The sequence below is a fragment of the Podarcis filfolensis genome (assembly GCF_964270895.1).
Source record: "Podarcis filfolensis genome assembly, chromosome: 2".
Taxonomy (NCBI): Eukaryota; Metazoa; Chordata; class Lepidosauria; order Squamata; family Lacertidae; genus Podarcis; species Podarcis filfolensis.
In genome coordinates, this window is record NC_139605.1 from 28,982,262 (window position 1) to 29,003,666 (window position 21,405).

Here is a 21,405-nt window from a genome sequence, read left to right on the forward strand (position 1 = left end):
AAGAGGTTTGGAATTGGTGTCCTACCCCTATCCCACCACACACCCTTCTTTTGGACTTACACCTGTTTAAGTTCTGTCAGCTGAGCCAAGTTGGACAGACAACCCAAGACCCGCCTTTTCTAAACTCAGTCATCTCAGAGGATCTTGTGCTTGGACTGCACTGCACGTTTTATGTTTATGTCACTGTTTTTCTGTTACTACTCTCTCAATTCATTTAACACTGAATAACAAATGGCATGTTAATATTACCAAATTGTACAAAGCAAGATACCCCGAGATGCTGCTTTAGACCTTTTGAAAAGTATTTTTGGCCCCAATGTCCAACTTTCTTTTGAGCACACAATATAACATTTTAAGGCAAATTTTACTGCTGCCAAAATACACATACTGTTTTATTTTCTTAAAGCAAAAGTGTGTCTCTTGATTTTCTTCCAATTTATAAATTCATGCCAACAACTAAAACACCCAAAGATCGGGGGGGGGGGGGAGGTAGTCTCAAAAGTCAATGGTTAAAAGTACATATTGTAATCAAGGAAAGATCTATTCCTAGGCATACACATCCTGCCCAGGCGAAGATATAAATCTCCAGGGCTAACTCAGACCAGCAAAATAGTTATTTTATTTTACATTATGAAATAGAAGTACACCAGTGGCAAATATTTTCACAGAGAGCTTTAATCTCGATTCTCTACCCATTTTGTTTTTGTGGTTTTGATATTTTTATGGTCTTCTAATTTCTGGCTATTAAAATCAGATCATTGAAACTTTCTGAATTTCTTTTGTTTGTATTATTAGGCTGCAAAAGCAGAGACCTTTGCCAAATAAAAGACAGAGTTGTATACTATCTATGCTTAAAAATGTGAGTCAGAGGATTTGTATTGGGAGGTTTATTTTTTTAAAAAACCTAGCAGAATCCCACATCTCAGACAAAATGCTTATATACAAAACATATGAAATGTGCTAGAACATGTCTCCAATAATAGCTGTCAAGGTCAACAGGTAACAAAAGAAATTCTACAGGATGACAGTCAACTGGATTGTATCCTTGTGTCAAAATCAATGGCCACAGATAGACCAGCACTATTGTATGCAAAGCGCTGAATCCTTCAGTGGTGAGTCGCTAGGAATGGAAGAAATTAACAGATTTTCTCCCTTAGTTTTTACCTGTTCAGCTCACCTCTCAACCACAAATTAAACAGTGTGAGACTGAATCTTCACTTAACACTATCCTTGCATGTGTATATACAACAGTCAGCGAGTCTATCAAACTGGCCCATTTCCTTGATTATCAGTTCACAAGTTTAGGGGGAAGCCAGCCTAACCAAATTGCACAGCAAAACATTCCAAATTAACATTCTACCCCACTCACATGTTTCAAGCAAACAGAAGCAAAAGTGCACTGCAGAGTTTGGACTAGATGACCCCGCCCCGGGGGGGGGGGGTTTCCCTCCAACTCTACAATTCTATGAGATAAATCTTTTGTGTTTTTTTGTCCATGTATTTCTTATTTTCATGTTTTTTTTTAATGCACCAAAGCTAGGGAACACAGACTTTCATATGTAAATTTTGGTTAAGTCCCTAATATAAATCTTAAAGCAAATCTTAAAGCACCCAGCAATAGGTACCTAAAATAGCAAATAATATGTCCAAATTAATTTTTGAAAAATATTGCCTGAAAAATTATTAATCGCTGTTTTAAAAATCTAGTTAACACTGTCGAAAAAAGGACAAAGAGCTTAGTTTATTTGTTAAGTGCCAGAAGAATTTAGCCCAAGAATAAATGAAATCATGACAAATTTAGACAGTTGACTGTTGATAGAGATGATACAAAACACAAGGATATTCAATATTTCATATTGTCAAGTAGCATGAGAAAGGGTCCATGTATATTTGTAAATGTTTCCTTAACAATTTCTCTTCCATGCTCAGACACTTTCAAAATACATATCTTTATTGTGCCATTGGGATCACAGTGTCTGTTATATTCAAGAGTAGGTTTAAGGATGCAAAAGCTCAAAGAGCAAGGGTGGAAAAAGAATGGGCAGTCATTTGAATCAGTGAGTGACAGGTTGGACCAGCTCTCTGTATACATTAATAAATTAGAATTTTAATTGTGTCTCTGACTGCAGAAGCAGCTCCAGTACTTTAATATGTACCAACAATTGGCTATGTTATGGAATCTGCAACGTGGCCCTCACTGTTGACCTCTGAAACACAATTCCCAGTCTGACTACGGAAACTGTTTGGTTTGATCCTTTCAACTTATTTGAATCCTGACAAATAAGCTCACAGCTGAAAGGTCAACACAGTCATATTTCATCCTCTGGAGCAATTCTTAAGACATCTGCACAACAAAGCACTTCTTCTAGTACCTGACACTGGGCCTCGCTAGCACAATATCTCATTAAAAATGTCCCCAGTAGAAGAGTCTATTAAAAGGCAAATGGATCAGCAATAGATTGACCAAAATAACTTCAAAATATTTTTGAAGTTCTAACAAAACAGCATGGATTCAGCGTTCTGTTCTTTCACAACAATGCTTTAAAATATGCATTTGCTCAGAGACAGAACACCCACTCCTCCTGAAAGAATATCAATTAATGATAAACAGAGAGTTGGGGTTCAGCCATGGAGTTGAACGTAACCGTGTGACCTCGGAGTTCTGACCATGCCTCTACAGCCCAGCTGTCCTGTAATCGTGAGCCATCAGCTTAATATGCCAAGCTTAGTGCATCCATGCATAAAACCAGGTTAACAACATACACTTTATATGTTTTAAGCATTGTTCCTTAAAAATAACTTTGGAGGAAAACATGATTTCAAGTAATTATACAAGATACCTTACTGTGGGGGGGGGAATTCTGAACCTTGGTTTGGATCTTAAAATAATCAGGCAGAAAGAATGTTTACTGTTCCCCCATCTCTCCTGCAGCTGCCTGTCCTACTCCCCACAAGCCTATCCAGGTGATCAGTGTGGGATGGGATCCTAAGTAATGTGCAATGGGATGGATGAGGAGGCTGGATCGCCTCACACAGGCAAGTCTGGACCTGATTTTGGAAGATTCTCTGCAGCAGATTCCCTGTGCTTCATATGCTACGATGTTCAGGATGTCTCCCTGACTCCTCAGGGGCACAGATAGCTACCGGGGAGTGAAGGGGAAGGTAAACTTCCTTCTGTGGCCTTCCTCCCATTCATATATTTTAGGAATGAAGCCAAGGATTCCATTTTTTCCTTTAGAAAAAAATATCACCGAGATTATCTACAGATACTTCTTGAAATGGATAAAGTCCTGGATATAATTAAACGAAACTACCGGAATTTGTATCTGAACTGGATGTGCTTCCCTTAGAAAGACAAGTGGCAAATGTCAATATAAACAATAAACCATCAGTGGTATGTGAATAAACTAAGCTAACCTTAGCAAATCCCTAATACTTTTACGATTTAATTACCATTCCTCCAAACTGTATGCCAAATCAGTAGTTGACACACGTCTATTTTCTTGATACAACATGATGAAAAACTACTTGATATGCAGCAACACAGAGTAAAAGAATGGACAGATTTCCTTGCAAATATTACTCAGCATATATTGAGGTTCTAATAGCACATACATGCTTCTTAATATGGTAAACAAACGGTTCTGAGAAACTTCCAAACACAAAGGTCTATTCACCAAAACTTATCAACAAAACAAGATTTGCTTCACTAACTTTGAAGTAGAGTTAGCACATAGACCTTATTTCAAAGGATTATTAATTCTTCTAGAAATCTTTTACATAAGAGCACAGTGACTCTTCATTTTTTTAGAGTATCAGAGATCCAAGGTAGATTGGTGGATACTTATCATTCCAGAAATCGCTCTTCTTCAATGGGGACCTCCAACATAGGAAGTTGAGAACTGAACTTGGGACTTTCTGTCACTGATCTACAGCCCTTCCCCGCATATCCTTTCAAGACCTTTGTTTAACAGTTTAACTGGTAAAATCAAGTCTCAAGAGCACTTACTATTGATACATTTACACCATGACTACCACACCACTAAGCATGACTGAGACAATGGTGACATCAACAGAGTATTTTTAAAAAAATCTGCTACTACAAGTTTCCATGCCAATTGATCCTATTAAAACACATCAAGGAATAAGTACATTGTTGTTGTTATAATGTCTTACCTGAAGGGATGGTTGTTTCTCATTCCTCTTGGGAGACTTCAGCCCACTAATTTGTTGTTGTTGCTGCTGCTGCTGCTGCTGTTGTTGTTGCTGCTGCTGCTGCTGTAACAAAAGCTGCCTTGCTACCTGAAGAGCCTGAAGGAAAATAATGATAGAAATAAGTTTCACCAATCATAAATTATTGGTTTATCTTATGTATAAATGGCATACTCACCAAAGAAACCACCAGAATTTGATTGTCATTGGAGTACAGCAATGACACAATAATATTCACACTAACAAACCCTAGAAAACCAAAGCCCAAATGTTCATATGGTACTGATAGTGCCTCATTTAGCACAAAAATGAACTGACTCTAGTTGATGGCTTGTGCTAATAAACTGTTTTCAATAATGTATCTATAATTCAACACTCTGACCCTATCCTGGGGGGGGGGGAGGTGGACTGCAACTTTCACATTAAAGAGTGTCAGTTTATCAGACTGTATGTAGATGTCCAAACTTTTTTCCAAAAAGGGCCAGATTTGATGAAGTGAAGGGCCGTGAGGGCCGACCAAAGGGTCAACCAAAGTTGTTAACCTTTTCTTAGGATTGAAGTTGTTGAGGTATTTTTAGGATTTTACCCCAAGAAATAAACTGCCACAGGGGCCAGATTAAACTGACTGGCGGGACAGATTAGGCCCCCGAAACGGACTTTGGACATGCCTGGTATATTGCAATCTGATGTAAGAAATCACGGTTTCTGTAGCAGGTGTAGAAATATGAAAATAAAATAATAATAATAATAATAATAATAATAATAATAATAATAATAATAATTTTTATTTATACCCTGCCCTCCCCAGCCAAGGCTGGGCTCAGAAAATGTTGGTAGTGGTCTCAGCCTCCTCTCAAAGCTTTCTCAAAGCACATAAGTACACATTCCTCTAGTGCAGGGTTGGCTTACCACTGTTGGTAAACCAGCCCTGTTGTTGTTGTTATGACTCCAACCTCGATTAGCCCCAACCACTATGGAAAGGGATTATGGGGAGTCCAACAACATCTAGAGGGCCACATATTAGCCAGTCACACCCTAGAGCAGTGGTTCTCAACCTGTGGGCCCCCAGATGTTGTTGGACTACAACTCCCATCATCCCTGAGCTCTGGCCTTGCTAGCTCGGGGTGATGGGAGTTGTAGTTCAACAACATCTGGGGACCCACAGGTTGAGAAAGGCTGCCCTAGAGAAACAGATAGATTGTGAAACAGGGTTGGTTTGTTTTCTACTGTTCCCTAGTGAAAACAGAAGAGGGGTTGTGTTATTTCCTTCTTTGTACATTACTTTTCCTCATGGGATTCTACTGAGGGAGGCATCAAGAGCAGACTGACTCACATTCTCCCATCTTCCCTCTCTTCATTATGAGGTAAGATAAACATTCTGAACAAGGAAATCGTACGGTTATCTGAGCACAGGATCTTCCATGCCCTGAAAGATCAAACCCTCTTCAATGCTTTACAAGGAAGGTGGATAATAAATTCTCAGCTTTTCTCCGTGGCTTATGCCCATGATATTTATAGAGTGATTGGTCTTATTTTGTATTATATATGCATTACATATTTAAGCAGAGTGCTGAAAACTGGTCCTGCCTTTTCAGAAGTAAGGCCCTGCCCCAGACTGCTGTAGAAACATTAGATGCTAAGATGACAAGTAGGGTCCTTCCTAGTTCAAACCAAAAATGGATTTGGTGAGTGTATTATTCTGCTTCCAGCAATGTTCAAAAACATACCTGGGAAATTCATAAACATGGTTTGATATGGAGACAGCCATATCCCGATGTCTGTCCTTAGCATTTAAATATCAGAGGTATGACATCTCTTAATGTCTTTTTGAAGGAATTCTGGCTCATATATATATTGATAGTCTTCTCCTCATTTTGAAATATCTAAGCATTTGCTCATCTCCACATTTTGCAACTATCTATGCCATAAAAGTTAATTGTGCAGCCTGTGAAAAATAATTGCTTCCTGCCAAAACAAAGCAGCCCTTTCAGAAACTAATAGAGAAGATGCAAATCCCCTGCAAGTCCGCACAGTGATGAAAACAGACTCCACCCTTCAGACAGGTTGACCACACCTGGCAGTGTGGGCTCAGCAGGAAGCAGCATCCTGAATACATGGCAACTCAGGGCCTGTTTCCTAATACCTGATGAGAAGTTAGCAAAGCACATAAACAGCAGCAAAGGCTGGATTTATGAAAGATCAGTAATGACTGGTTATATATATATATATCTCAAAGAGGGAAAGTCGGTGGTAACAGTGCTAGAATTGGAAATACGTTTGGAATTGTTGAAGAGGAAGCCAGGTGACATAAACAGGAGGCTGGGGAAAAGATCACAAAGAGATGCAAGAAGTGTTTCCCTACCCAGCTCACTCTCAGAAGCCTGAAGCACTCACCAACATTTCAGATGCAAAGAAGAAAGCCTGCCTGTAGGAGCCAGAAGGAAATTAATGTCTGCAGGAGGACAGCTGGAAGCTTAGATGCCTCAAGGAGTTGCCTCTTGCTTGCTGCCTCATTGGAGGATTCACCATTGCTGGACTCAAGGGTTTCCTTGTCTCCTTGGAGACGTTCAGTACATGCGTAGGTGTTAACAGTGGGAACAGTGAAGACTTCATTAATGTAAAACAAGAAAGAAATAGTCCCTGTGCAAGATGCCTACACGGAAGGAGGAGAGTGAGGCATCCACACTTCCTTCTGCATATGTTCACCGAAATGTTTAGCAAACGCAGATTTCACTGCATTCTTGAATTAATTGAAGGGCATCTTTAGTTCTACAAGTCAGGAAGCATGAACCCTCAGAAAGCTGGAAAGATATGGTGACAAGGTAGGGGAATCTTATAAAGCAAGTCACAGTTGCAGCTGATGGTACTTAGCAGAGGCCCAGAATACTACGCATCCATTTCTACTCTTGAGGCCCCATCTGGAGGGACCCCTTGGAAATCTAAATATGGAAGTTTTCCAACATGGGAAGAACATTCAGCTGACATACAAGCAACATTTCAGTTCTGATACCTGGAAATATAAGTGATTCAGCGGTAAGACTTCAGTGGATGGATGGAAGTCTAATAATATATAGTTAGTACATTTACCTGTTGGAATGCTAAACTGAAGATAGATATTTCTGGTTCACATTTGGGAGGTATAGAACACTATCCTTGGTACTCATGCTCTCCTCCATATGGCAGAAAGGGAAGCTTTGAGTCTCCTAGATGATAGTTTACTAAAGGAGAAAGACTTTTGAGCAATACAGTTATCAATGTGAAGCTGGCTCCATTTGGTACCTTAAACAACTAGGGCTGCACTCTTAACTGTACGTACCTGGAAGTAAGTGCCACTAAGAAACTTAGCGCTTCATTGATATCCTCAAAATGTGATATTGCTTTCTATCTGTTCTGGCAAAAGAACCCCACATGTTGGTTAAAACCAGTTTGGTTTTTTTAATGTCCCCAGAAGAGTTAGCCTTGCAAGAAATGCCTCATTTCTCAACTGAGAGTGACTGTGAAGTTGAGACTCTGAGGCGGCGAACCCTTAAGGCCATCTTTCTTGTATTCATGGGGTCTTCTCACATGAGCATCTGTCAGGATCCCTATGAGTATATACCTCCCAGAAGGTTACCACAAGAGATCTTTTTCTGCATTAGGAAAGGGTGTTTGTAAGCAAATGAGAAGGAAACAGCTTCAAGATATAATGCATAGCTCAAATTAGGAAAGAACCACACAAAGAAACTTGAGCTAAAGCAAAAAGAAAATCCAATAAATATTAAAGAAGTGGGGAAGGGGTCCAGTTTTGCTTCATTTCTAAAATGTGAGTTTCTGGGGTTAAACTTGCCTTGAACTTGCTTGGAAGACCTCATGGCTACTCTAGTTGTGGGCTAGTTGCGGCTACATTTTGGCAACAGAAAGGTACTTTGCACATGCTTCAAGGCCACACTCAGTTATTAATTCATAAGGTCTAGCTAGGATCAAGAGTCAGTGAACATAGGTTCAAATTAAGCCCCAGGGGACCCTCTGAAAGCAGGCAGAAAGAACAATTGAAGTTGGCAGCAACTTAGTGGAACAGAGACAGAAAAAACACATTACCCTTTCCCTCATATTGAATTTTGAGTTATAGAAAACGTTGGGGAGAAAGTCCTACTAGTAACAATCAGCACAATAAAGTCCTTACTGTCAAACCATGCAGTCTCTTCAGTGGTTCAGAGTAGCCCTCACTAGTCCTCTAATTTCATCTGAGCCTTTCCCCCTTCACTCCTAACCTGAGATCAAACCTGCTTGCCCTGCAATTCTAAAGGCTAATCAACAGTCATCGCTCCTCTGGAGCCAGAGAAGAAAAGAGAGGATCACTGAAAAGAAAGCAAGATGGCTAGCATAGTAGGAGAAGTGCTTGCCTTTCTTTCTTTCTCACCTCCTCTAAGCCATTTCAAGACTATTTGGAGTGCCTTTGTGAAATTAGCTTGCTGATCTCCATTCAACGTCGATGGATACCAGCCCTTATAATACTGGCACTTGTAGTCTAATCCAGTCTGACAAATGCTGCTTGAGAGAGAAGCACAGAACTAAGCAAGCCCTATATCTTTGTTAGTATGTAGACACAGCAGTTGGTATGCTACAGGGATGCCAGTAGGATTTTCTGGGCCCAGCACACTGTAGGGGTATTGGGCACAACATTTGCAGGTGTTTTATTTATATGTATAGGTGCCATTCTTTGGGGGTGGTGTATTGTGATTTAAATAGAAATATAATACTTTATACCATAGTGGGGAAGACTGTGAACAGGTCAGATGACTTCTTACTCCTGTTTGGATCGCTTTACTTTGGCAAGCATCAAGCAGGGATGGGAAACTGGTTTTATATATATAATGATGTCTGGCAGGCAGAATGTTAACCGATGAAGCTTTTCGCATAATTGTATTTCCACACTAGAAAATGCTTAACCTGATGGATTTCTGCCTGCCATGTGGATTTTAAAAGCCAACCATAATGCCAACCATAAACCATTGCAAGTTGTAAAAATGTTATGGTACTGAAGGTCTTTTATCAATGTGTCTTAAGATGCCAAAACTACATTTAGCTTGAACTGAGTGGCGTGTGTATGTGTGTGTGTATAAAGACATTTATAGCAACCAAGGTTCAAATCCATTGCTTGGATAAATTCAAGATTAAAGTGTTAAAAGGCAGTTTGTTCTAAGAGTATTTAACAAAATTTACGCATAGCTTGGTTACAATACAACCTCAAAGCAATTTAATATAACAACTATATAATAACTTAAACACCAGGCTTTCTGTCAGATAAGAGCTTGCTCCCCTGTAGTACTGGCAGTATCCCTCATAACACTAGAGCTAAAGGACATTAAGTTGAACGCTGGAAGATTCAGGACAGACAGAAAGGAATTTCTTCACATAACTCGAGAGTTAAACAACGTAATTTTCTCCCACAAGATGTAGTGATGGCTACCAACTAGGATGACGCTGAAAGAGGATTGATTATGCAACTGCATTGAGGGTAAGGATATTAGTGGTCACTAGACTCCCTGGAAAAGTTCCTGATGTTGGGAGAGATTGAGGGCACAAGGAGAAGGGGATGACAGAGGATGACATGGTTGGACAGTGTTCTTGAAGCTACTAACATGAGTTTGACCAAACTACAGGAGGCAGTGGAAGACAGGAGTGCCTGGCGTGCTCTGGTCCATGGGGTCATGAAGAGTCGGACACGACTAAACGACTAAACAACAAAGGCAACATTACTATATTCTGCCTCCACCACCAGGATGTATGTTTCTGAATACCAGTTGTTGGGAAACACAAGTGTTATTACACTTCGGGTCCTGCTTGTGGGCTTCCCATAAGTATCTGGTTGGCCACCGTATGGATGCTGGATTAGACAGCCTGATCCAACAGAGCTCTTAAATCTTTATCTTAATGTTTAGCATGAAACTAATCCCAGGTTAGAAAGAACATGAACTCCTGTCTTTGCTACCACCTTATGCATTTGGGTGGACATGCTATTGCCCAGTCACACAGTAGCTATGTTATTAACTGTACACGTTATGAGCTAGTATTATACAACCCCCTTCAAGATGCATACAGTAACTTCTAATAATTTTCAATGCAGCAAACAGGATAGCACGTTCATAAAGTATTGAGCACACAAACCAGCAAATTTAAGTAAGCACATGTGCCGGGATTACAGTATACGAAAATCTGTAATGTAATAAATGACCTTCTTATACACAGGATCTCAGCTTTCCTACCTTATTATAGGTATTCTCTTTACCTAATATGTATTCCCATCAATATTTCCTTCAAACACACAAAAAGAGAAGGACTGTAGCTCAATGGTAGAACACTTCCTTCCACTCAGAAGGTTCTATTCCTGGTGGCTTCGGGTAGGGCTGAGAAAGGTTCCTCTTTGGAACACCTAAAGAGCTACTGTTAGTCAGAGTAGACAACATTGAGCCAGATGGACCAAAAGTCTGACTCAGTAGAAGGTAGCTTCCTATGTTCTCCATAATCAGTGCTCTATAATAAATGCACGGAAGTGTGATGGGAATAGGGTGCAACTAGTGTGAGGGCAACTCTTTCCTAGTCCGTTAGCTCCATTTAGCAACTGTCATAAAGCAGTAGAAGAAGAAAGCTTCTGGAGAGAAGCTGAGAAGCTGGGCTGTGGATGGGACTAAGGGGAGAGGTGGGGAGGAAGATATGACAGAGGTTTATAAAAAGTGGACACAGCAGTGTTTTCCCATCCAAAATTAGAGCTTGGGATCATCTGATAAAACTAATACGCATTAGATTCAGAGCAGAAATATACTACCACAACAGATAGTGTTGGCTCCTAGATGGCTTTAGAATCTCTATGGACCTTCGGTCTGCTCTGGCTGTGCTCTTTATATGTTCCTGATATGTCACTGAGAAAACAGTACCGTGACACAATGACAAGGAAGACGTTGGGTGACACATGGAGACTAAGCAGACTAGAGCCTACACTAAATATGTAGTGATGCACCTTGAAACACTAAAGAAGGTTCCTCATGAAAGCCAACACAAGTGCTTTCAGAATGACGAGGCTTCCCTGAAACAATCAGCTCTTTTCTCCCATCTCAGCGCAGATCCTCCAACGTTTGCTTAGAGACTTTTGGTCTACAAGTCCCACCTCATGTCTACTTACCCAGGCATATGACAGCTGAAAAACACTGTTCCTGGCAACTTAGGGATCACTGGTTGAGAAGAACTTACTTCTTATTTGTTTGTTTTGAAATGTTTTAAACATGCCACCCTGGGCTCCTTCAGGAGGAAGGGCAGATAATAAATCAAATGAGAAGTCATACTGTTCCCACGCAAGAAATAAGTTCCTCATGCATATTTTTATTGGTGAGATATTGACACACTGGGCATAAAGACTGCTAAGCTGATAATATACTCATACAGGTGCATATACACCTTGAGTATAACTATGCAGCTCTTGTCACCTCATCTCAGAAACAGTATTATAGAAATAGGAGAAATTGCAAAAAAGACCACAAATATATTAGGAATATAAAGCAGCAATCATACAAAGAAAGGTTAGGGACACACACACACACACACACACACACACACAATTTTGCTAGTATTTAACCTGAATGTGCTATGGTCCGTGGGGTCACAAAGAGTCGGACATGACTAAACGACTAAACAACAACAACAATCTGAATGTGTACATGGAGGGAGTTCACTGTCATTTCTGCATTCATGTAGGTGGCTTTTACAGCACTAAATGGTTAAAAAGAAAAGCTGGTTTACATGTATGAACTGGTCTACACTGTCTGAAATCTTAAACTGCCAGAGGCTGGTAGATGGATGGGAAGGAAAGTACCATGTGCTATTAAAACCTCTTGAAGCATTTGTGCATAGCTATAAATGGATTAATAGACTGGCTTAGAGCACCTTTTGAGCTTCCTAAATTGTTCCTGAAGACACTGAAACAGCAGAACTTTCCCTTTCCTTATCCTGCTCCATGTTTTGTTTTGTTTTTTTGTGTGAACCCAATCCAGATCCCCGGAAGAGAGCATGACCTTTAACCTAGATAACGGAACAGAAGTACAGCAGCCAGTCACTTAATATTATAGACAAGGCGATCTAATACATCCATTGATACTGACGGGCAATTCCAGGAGACCAGGAGAGATTTTGAAAGCAAGTCCATCTATTAAATTTGTACCTGCCCACCCAATGTGAAATTCCTTTCATGTGCCTGTCAGTTCTTTGTAATTCAGTGAAATCAACCAAAATATACACCAGGACTTGGTTATATATATATATATATATATATATATATATATATATATACACACACACACACACACACATACATACATACATACCGGTATATATATATATATATATATATATATACACACACACACACACACACACACACACACACAATGTTTTCTTTCTTGAAAGTAATTTAGTTCACAGGGTTTTTTTTCCTCACAGAAAAAAACTACTTAACATTCTCCTGAGCTATCATTAAGGAACAGTGCACTGTACACAATGAGATTCAAAAGAACAGTGTTAAAAAAGAAAGGGGCGCCTGTAATAGATTTAACATGGGCGCAAGCTCCACACGCTCACTGCAAACACTTAGCAGCCAATAGGGGTGACAGCATAACTGCACTGTCAATATTTTGCTCCAAAGTCAGCATCCATCCCTCCACAAGATTGCAAGTACTTCTCATTTAGGCAAGCACCTAGCTGATGTGTTAAAAGGAAAAGCAAACGACATTTTCCATGGAGGTGGAGAAGTAAGCATAATTATGATAAATCCAATCTAAGTCCCATGAGGTTGGCACTCCACTGATAGGATATACAAAGCAACAGATTAATTTTTGGCTGGGAACTGTTTGAGTTTTCAGAAAGTTGAAGGCACAGAACACACAAAACTGTTGACTCACTTTAAGCTTCCTCCTCTCTCTCTCTCTCTCCCCCCCCCTTTAAAATGATACACAATTTCCCCTTATTAAACATGGGAGAAAAACAATGCTCTTATTATTTTCCATGTATCTTTTATTAAGCCACAAAGAAAACAAGAGTTTGGCCACATGTTTGTTTGCTTGAGCTACTCCCTTTCCCTTCTGATAAATAATCAAGCCGGCCATCCAGAAAAAACAAAACCAGTGAGCTGGGAAATCTGATGGTCATCCAATAGACTGAGATACCAAGAAAGGCAGCAGACCACTTTTCCCACAGTGGGTTTTGCTGGCCAGCACCTACACTGACATCTGAGTAAATAACTTTAGTCACTCTTTCCATCTTCCCTATGCAGTTAATCTTGCTGTTAAACAAATTGTCCCCGAGGCAGCTGCAAAATATTGTTGTTTTCCCCACTGCATACTTTGGAATATTGCAAAAAAAAAAAGAAAAAGAAAAAGAAAAAAAATAGAGTTTTTCCACAAGCATGCATATTCTTAAAACGTTTGTGGCACATGCAGTTGGTCAAAATATATGTTTCTGTTCTTAAAAGTCTTAACATGGAACAGACCTCATAGAGATTTTTGTTTTTTCCCCCAATAGCCTCTCTGAGGATGCTTATTCAGACTATACATTCTTCATGCCCTCTTGCGCTTCGTGGATATGACAACGACTGCTTCAAGTGATTGGACAAAAAGTTAGATATCTGTGTTGGTGGACTTTCCTGGACACAGTACAAATTCCAAACAAACAACGCAAACCCCCCCTCAAACCTACACAATTTATTAAGCCACGTGAACAAAAAGGAGAGGCACGGAACATGTGTTACAGCACTAGCTACAGATATTAAGCAGCATTACCTCTGGATTGAGCCAGGTGTCATAAATATTACAGACCCTGAAAATCTGAAGCAAAATCTCTGGCTTTAAAGTTAACACCTATTTTTAAACACCAGTCTGCTCTCTTTTTCTTCCCTCAAATCTTCCTGTAGCACTAGAAGTCTAGACAGCAGTCATACCACAGAGATAACACCCATGCTCATCTCAGCAGCCTGATTTTTCTTTATCGTTTGATTTGTTCAAATATTAACAAACGGAAAGACAACCACAAGGGAAAGGCATTTCTAAAGATGCCTACCCTCCTCAAACTCCCTCCTGCCCCTCCCTTTCCTTGCTGCCATTCCTTCTAAACTTAAGCCAGTAACAGGACAACACACAGACAAAACACATCACAAACTTACACACGCTCTAAGCGAAAGCCGTCCCTCCTCAAACAACAGTCAGCACAGGACTTCTTGAGAAATACATTTGAAAAACAGAGCATCCCAAAGGAGGGGGGGGGGGCGAGTTAGCAGAAGGCAGCTCCCATTTCGTCTTGTTTTCCTGCCCAACAAGGCAGTAAACAACGTGAATCATCTTATTTTGCTCTCAAGCCTCAGCAATTAAATTTTCCTAGAGCAAAAGAATGCCTCTGCAAGCGAGATAGCAAGTTAAAAGTTCACCATAGCTACATGTTGTACACCCCCCCCCTCGAGCATTTAAACAGAAAATATGGAGAGTTTAACAGAGCACTCTTACTGTCTGTCTCTAGTTTGCCGTCTCCTTGCTGAAGATGTATTCTGGCTGTTTCTCTGAAGCAGGGGGTTGAAGAATGGTAAAAAGATGTTTGAATAAACAGGAAGTGCTGTGCAGCTGAAGCACACACTGAAGGGAAAACACACTGGAGCACTGCCCTTTGTAGGCAACAACGGGAGGCTTGCCTCCACAGTAGCAACGTCTGCTTTTATGAAATGACAAAGAAACCACAAGAATTTAAGCAATTCCTCCCCCCCCCCCCCAATCTGCAAAGCTGATAGATCAGCTGGAGCTTGCAGGTAATTTCAAAGTCGTGTTTAACACTCCAAAAAAATTATATTAATTCTACCTTATTAAAGCAGCTGGCTGACGTACAGAAATCATATATACATATACATATATATGTGTGTAAAACTCAACGAAACAGCAGCAAATGCATCTTAGCTATGCAGCTAGGCAAATTCTTTATTTGTACATAGTTTTGGAAAGCTTGTTTTTCACACTCTTTGTGGTACCCACGCGCTTATGTCAATAAATGTCTGTTAAGGTTGGCGAGACTTCACAGCAATTATTCAAATTCCTTCATAACATGCCCCCCCGGCCCATTTAAAATAAATTAGACTTTTGAATCTAAGATCTTAGCAGTGTGCATTCAATATGTTCCAGCAGATGCATTCTCTTTCTTGGTTTCCTTTCAGTCACTAAAACAAAGTACCTATTTAAGTCCAGATGACTAAGTAAACTCCCTTCCCTTCAACACCACCAGCCCTCTTCCCCCACCCTCAGCCTTAATTATCAAAAGTCATGTCTTTTGACATGGGGGGGGGCAGAGATACTGTCAATGTAAGTATACTGGGTTTCGTATTTACGAACAGCAGAACAACCATATTCAACAAACCATTTTTCTAAAGGAAAAAAAAGACAGGGAGGGAAAGAACAGGAACACCCCCCCCCCCATTTTTAAGAAAATGTATTGCTGTTGTGGCAATGTGCTACAACCACTGATATTTGTTATTTAGCACAAACTCTCGGACTGTCTGTCATTCTGGGTGCTAATGCTCAGCTAAAATAACTCATTGGGAGCTGTCAATGGGATGTTTACACAGGACGCAATCTTTTCTTCATACAAGGGGATTCCCCCCCCCCTTTTTTACACTGGAATTCATCTTCTTTTGATCTCACATTCAAAGCAACAGCAGCTTGATAGACATGCAAGTCTGAAAGCAAATCCAGACGCTGAAGATAAACCGCCAGAGTATGACAGGCAGGAGCATCTAAAGCTTATAAAAATGAAGAGAACAGCATGTCGTCTGAGTATTACAATAGCAGAAATCAAGAGACATATTAGGTGGAACTGATCAGCCACAAAAACCGTTCAAAAGGCAGATCATAGAAACAGAAAGACTAGGCAAAGTGGTGGTGGGAGGAGAGAGAGAGAGAGAATGGGAAAGATCTGCTTTAAAGAGGCCTCACCTTCTCTCTAAGCACTACAAGCTTTCTGCTCCTGGCATGCAAAGTGGAGGAAATTGAGGGTTTCTTGTAAAAAGCCTTTACTAACTCAGCAGTTCTCACCTTTAGCTCACCAGTTAATCTTTTAATTAGGCTTCTCAATTATGTAGGCCAAACATTTTTTTATTATTATTAATTTTCTTCTTCTTTAAATGCACAGTATGTGTGTTGCTTCTCTTTCCTGCTGTAGGTGTTATGGGTTAGTTTATCTGTAGAAACTTAGGCTGAGATCCGATACACAGTTAAGCACGCTTTAGTGCCCACTGATTCTAGTGGGACTTAAGACACCGTTAAATATCTCTGGATTGCACCCCTTATACGGTAGCCATAATGAGACTGTAGTACTCATTAATTGTGAAATCGCTTGGAAATGCCACCCATTTATGTTTCCAGGCCCTTAAGAGCGCCACTTCTTCAAAATTGGTTGGCAATCTGATTAGCTGCTGGGTTCTCTCTCTACATTGTTAAAAGACTCTACTTTGTTATTGGATATTACTTAAATTGAACTATCCCCGAGACAGTTAAATACCAGAGGAGAAAATGCTTATGTGGAAATGATCACTAAAACTTTCTTGAGGAAAATCCATACATTTTTAATTCCTCCCCCTTCTGTATAAGCCTCTTACTTTAATTGAAGTTGCTGAATATAATGAAAAAGTAATTCTCAAACAATTTTGTACTTAGAGATGTTTGTTAACAAACACCGAATGAGCAGGCAGTGTTAGGTTAAAGGGCAGCAGAATTCCACATTATAATTTAGCCTGTGGTTATTTCTGATTAAGAACACCCTCCGGGACAGCAAAGGAAGATCTTCTTTTGCAGCAGGCATAGCTTTTAAAATTAGCCTCTTCTGCATAATAAACCAACAGAAAAACAGTGGATTCGAAGATGCACTGAAACAATTTAAAGTGTTGCAATCAGTTACAATGTGCTTTCTGGGGTGGAAAGCTATATGAACCAAAAGACAGAGCAAAACCCACCTTTTTGAGCAGCTCGCGCCCCAATTGTAAATATTAAAAAGAAAAATGCATCCTGGATTCTAAAACTGTTATAAGAAAGTCACCTTCTGTCATGCTTATGTAGCTATCTAATGAGCTAAAGGCTGATTATTTATCTTTAAACTGTACTAGTTTAATCTTTTAAGGTCACCACTAATCTGCTTCAACCTTTTTTAAAAATAACAGCTTTCAAGACTTGCCGCTGGAACTCACTAAACCTGGAGGCTGAATGTCATTGGAAGCGAAGCCTTTACCTGAAGCAGCTAGCTGTGCAATGTAAACACTGAGCAAAAATTCTCTGGTAAACCAAGAGGCAAACTACAAAGTCTGCATGCTGAGAATGCAGTCCATAACAAGGCTAATCTTACACCATTCCAAAGAAATAAATAATTATCATGATCACCATGCAAGGTGACTATCCTTATTTTCTCTAGCGTGTGACTGAGGTTAGATACTGTTCTTGGCAATAATAATTTTGCCTGAACCTCCAGTTGCATTTATTAAGAAGTGTACGCAAAAGAGTGGTGACCAGGCTGTATTCCCAAGGAGGTTTGTTATTACTTTTATTTTTACCCTCAGCCGTCTTGTGGACTTGAATGTCACCATGGACCTTGAATGTGAAACAGCTTCAAGCTAATAGCTCTAATTGCTTGAAGATGTGCAGGCAGGTGAAACCTGATCTCCCCTGGCCACTGGAGAGACCAGGAACAACACAAGAATGTTTACATAGTGGGTTGAGTTTAATAGACAGTAGAGCTGGGTTTCAGACAGCTAGCAAAAATGCAGCTAATAGGTGACCTCTTAAATGTAGCCCCCCCTCCCTCTAGTAAAAAAAGGCCATTTTCATTTATTAAAAAGGGAACATGCTAAATGCCAAGGTTATCTGCCTGTCTGGATGCAGCCCAGGTTAAGATGCACCTGATGTGAAACTTTATCTCTGCAAAACACAAAAGACGTCTAACATGTCAGGGCTCAGTGAGATTCAAAGTGATGTCACATTAATCGTGAACCGAATATTTTACAGGACTGGCCTTTCCAGATTGTCTAGAACAGGGGGTAGCCAACGTGACAGCCTCCATATGTTGTTGGATTCCAGTCCCATAAGATCCACACAGTAGTGAGGGATAATGGTAGCTGAAGTCCAGCAACATCTGGTGGGCCAAGGGTTAGCCAAACCTGGATGGATGGATAGACAGACAGACAGACAGACAGGCATATATATATAGCAAACAGCGCAACTGGAAACATCTGTGGAAAACAATGAACATATTAACCCTCCTCTGTGGAGTAATAATAATAATAATAATAATAATTTTGTTATTTATACCCTGCCCATCTGGCTGGGTTTCCCCAGCCACTCTGGATGGCTTACAGAATGTATAAAACATAGTAAAATATAAAACATTAAAAACATCCCAATACAAGGCTGCCTTCATATGTCTGCTAAAAGTTATGTAGTTCTTTATCTCCTTGACATCTGAAGGTAAGGCGTTGCACAGAGAGAGTGCCACTACCGAGAAGGCCCTCTGCCTGGTTCCCTGTAAGTTCACTTCTTGCACTTCTTGCACTGAGTTCACTTCTTGCACTGAGGGAAGACCCTCAGAGGAGGACTTCAGTGTCCAGGCTAAATGATCGGGGTGGAGATGCTGCTTCAGGTGTACTGGGCTGAGGCCATTTAAAGCTTTAAAGTTTAGCGCCAACACCTTGAACTGTGCTCAGAAACATACTGGGAGCCAGAGAAGATCATTTAGGACAGATGTTATGTGGTCTTGGCGGCCACTCCCAGTCACCAGTCTAGCTGCCACATTCTGGATTAGTTGTTGTTTCTGAGTCACCTTCAAAGGTAGCCCCACAAAGAGCACATTGCAGTAGTCCAAGCGGGAGATAACTAGAGCATGCACCACTCTGGTGAGACAGTCCACAGGCAGGTAGGATCTCAGCCTGCATACCTGATGGAGCTGGTATCCAGCTGCCCTAGACACAGAACTGACCTGTGCCTCCATGGACAGCTCTGATTCAAAAATAACTCCCAGGCTGTGCACCTGGTCCTTTAGGGGCACAGTTATCCCATTCAGGACTAGGGAGTCCCGTCCCCCCCGCTGTCCCCCCAAAACATTACTTCTGTCTTGTCAGGATTCAACCTCAATCCTTTAGTCTCCAACCACCCGCAGACACTCACACAGAACATTCACTGCCTTCACTGGTTCTGATTTGAAAGCGAGATAGAGCTGGGTATCATCCATATACTGGTGAAGACCCAGCCCAACCCCCCTGATTATCTCTCCTAACAGCTTCATATAGACATTGAAAAGCATGGGGGAGAGCCCTGAGGCACCCCACAAGTGAGAGCCCAGGGGTCTGAACACTCATCTCTCAACACCACTTTCTGGACATGACCAAGGAAAAAGGAGCAGAACCACTATAAAACAGTGCCCCCAGCTTCCAACCCCTCTAGCCAGTCCAGAAGGATACCACGGTATCAAAAGCCGCTGAGAGATTCAGCAGAACTAGGAAACAGCTTTCACCTTTCTCCCTAGCCCACTGGGGATCATCAACCAGCGCGACCAAAGAAGTTTCAGTCCCATGATGACGCCTGAATGCAAATTGGAAGGAATCCAAATGGTCTGCATCCTCCAGGTGTTCGTGGAGTTGTTCAGCAACCGCCTGTTCAATCACCTTGCCCAGGAATGGATGATTTGAGACTGGACGATAGCTGGCAATAGTGGTTTAATAACTGCTTCTTTCAGTGTCCGGGAATTCTCCCTCAAAGAGGGAATCATTCACCACCTGGCGGAGCCCATCGCCCAGAGCTTTCCTGCTCACTTTTATGATCCAAGATGGGCAAGGATTGAGGAGACAGGTGGTCAGTTTCATTCATCCAACCGGCCTGTCCACATCCTCAGAAGTAACAGATTGGAATTGATCCCATGCAACTTGCCTAGACAGGACTCTAATGCTCTCCCGGTCTTGCTTCCATGGTGGAGTCTACTTCTTTCCGAATCTGGTGCTTACTCCCAAGTAGCTGAGTAAAGACTGTGCAGGCTTGCACTGCAATCCTAAGCATTTTTACTCAGAACTAAGTCCTACTGAGTTCAATAGGATTTACTCTCTGGTATGTTCCTGATAATTCTCAGAGTTTCTATTATTATTATTATTATTATTATTATTATTATTATTACTCATATTTTTCCCTGGCAGGGACTCAAGGAAGCTTACAGCTAAAATGTTACTTCATTCCATCTATCTCTTGAAGGTGTTGTACACAACCCCTTCCCTTACACATTTTTTCTTTACAACAATCCTGTGAGGATGGCTCAAGGTGACAGATGTACATGTGTATATGACATGTATGTGTGCAGCAGATCAAACATGGGAGAAGCTTCCTGATGTAGAATCTAATGTCTCCATTTTCATCTGACAAATGTTGGAGGGTATGTGATTTTGACACACAGGTTTGCTTCCATGATGTCTAGTTTGGCCTAGAGGACAGCAGAATCTGGGCTGCAGGAAAATAAAACCACTTTCCAAGAAGCAGCAGGGCACTAAAATGTATTTGAACAGGTCATTTCACAATCTGTATGACAGAAAACAAAATGGGGGTGGGGTGGGGTGGAGGAAGGTAGTTCAACTTCTGCCAGAGGTCAAAGCACAAAAAGGTGTTTACCAAGAGGTGTAGTCTTGAAAGTAAACACTCTAGGTCAGCAATATACAAAGACTTAATAGCTTTGAATTTTTTTTGCAAAATCCTAAAGCAAGCCTTACATGGCTTGAAACTTGCTGGGAGCTCTGCTATATGTTACAAATTTGTCGCACTTAACAAAAAGGAAAGGGAGACATTTATAGGGATTCTGGGTTCTTGCTTGAAAAACCAGAAAGGTAAGGAGGAACAGAGACACTGAAGAAAATGTAGGAAGGGGTTACTTCTAGCAAGGAAAACAAAGGTGGAATAGATCGTATAATAGGAGTTTAGCAACACTACAAAAAAATGAGGAAACGATGGCCTGAAATATTTTTAGATAAAACAACAGTATCAGTGTAGAAAGTTAATCATCAACCAACCAGCCAACCAACCAACCAACCAAAAAACAAATGGAAATGCATAGTAAAAAAGAATCCTATGAATAAACAAAATCAAAACACGTTATTAAAAGAAATGTGCAGTTTTGCAA

At 40.7% G+C, this 21,405-nt stretch overlaps 1 protein-coding gene across 44 annotated transcripts in view; it reads right to left on the reverse strand.

Annotated features, from left to right (window-relative positions):
- FOXP1 (forkhead box P1) overlaps positions 1-21,405 on the reverse strand; it is a 534,652-nt gene that overhangs the window by 165,642 nt on the left and 347,605 nt on the right. For 32 of the 44 annotated variants that reach the window (XR_014544949.1, XR_014544950.1, XR_014544951.1 and 29 more), the window contains one exon: positions 4,177-4,311. Coding sequence is in view for 29 of the 44 variants with exons in the window: in XM_083601038.1 (XP_083457164.1) it covers positions 4,177-4,311 (135 nt within the window). In the remaining 15 variants the exon portion in view is untranslated. Of the gene's footprint in view, positions 1-4,176; positions 4,312-14,395; positions 14,491-14,732; positions 14,919-21,405 lie in introns of those variants that run through there. The other 12 variants (XM_083601062.1, XM_083601049.1, XM_083601057.1 and 9 more) reach the window with 6 other exon arrangements.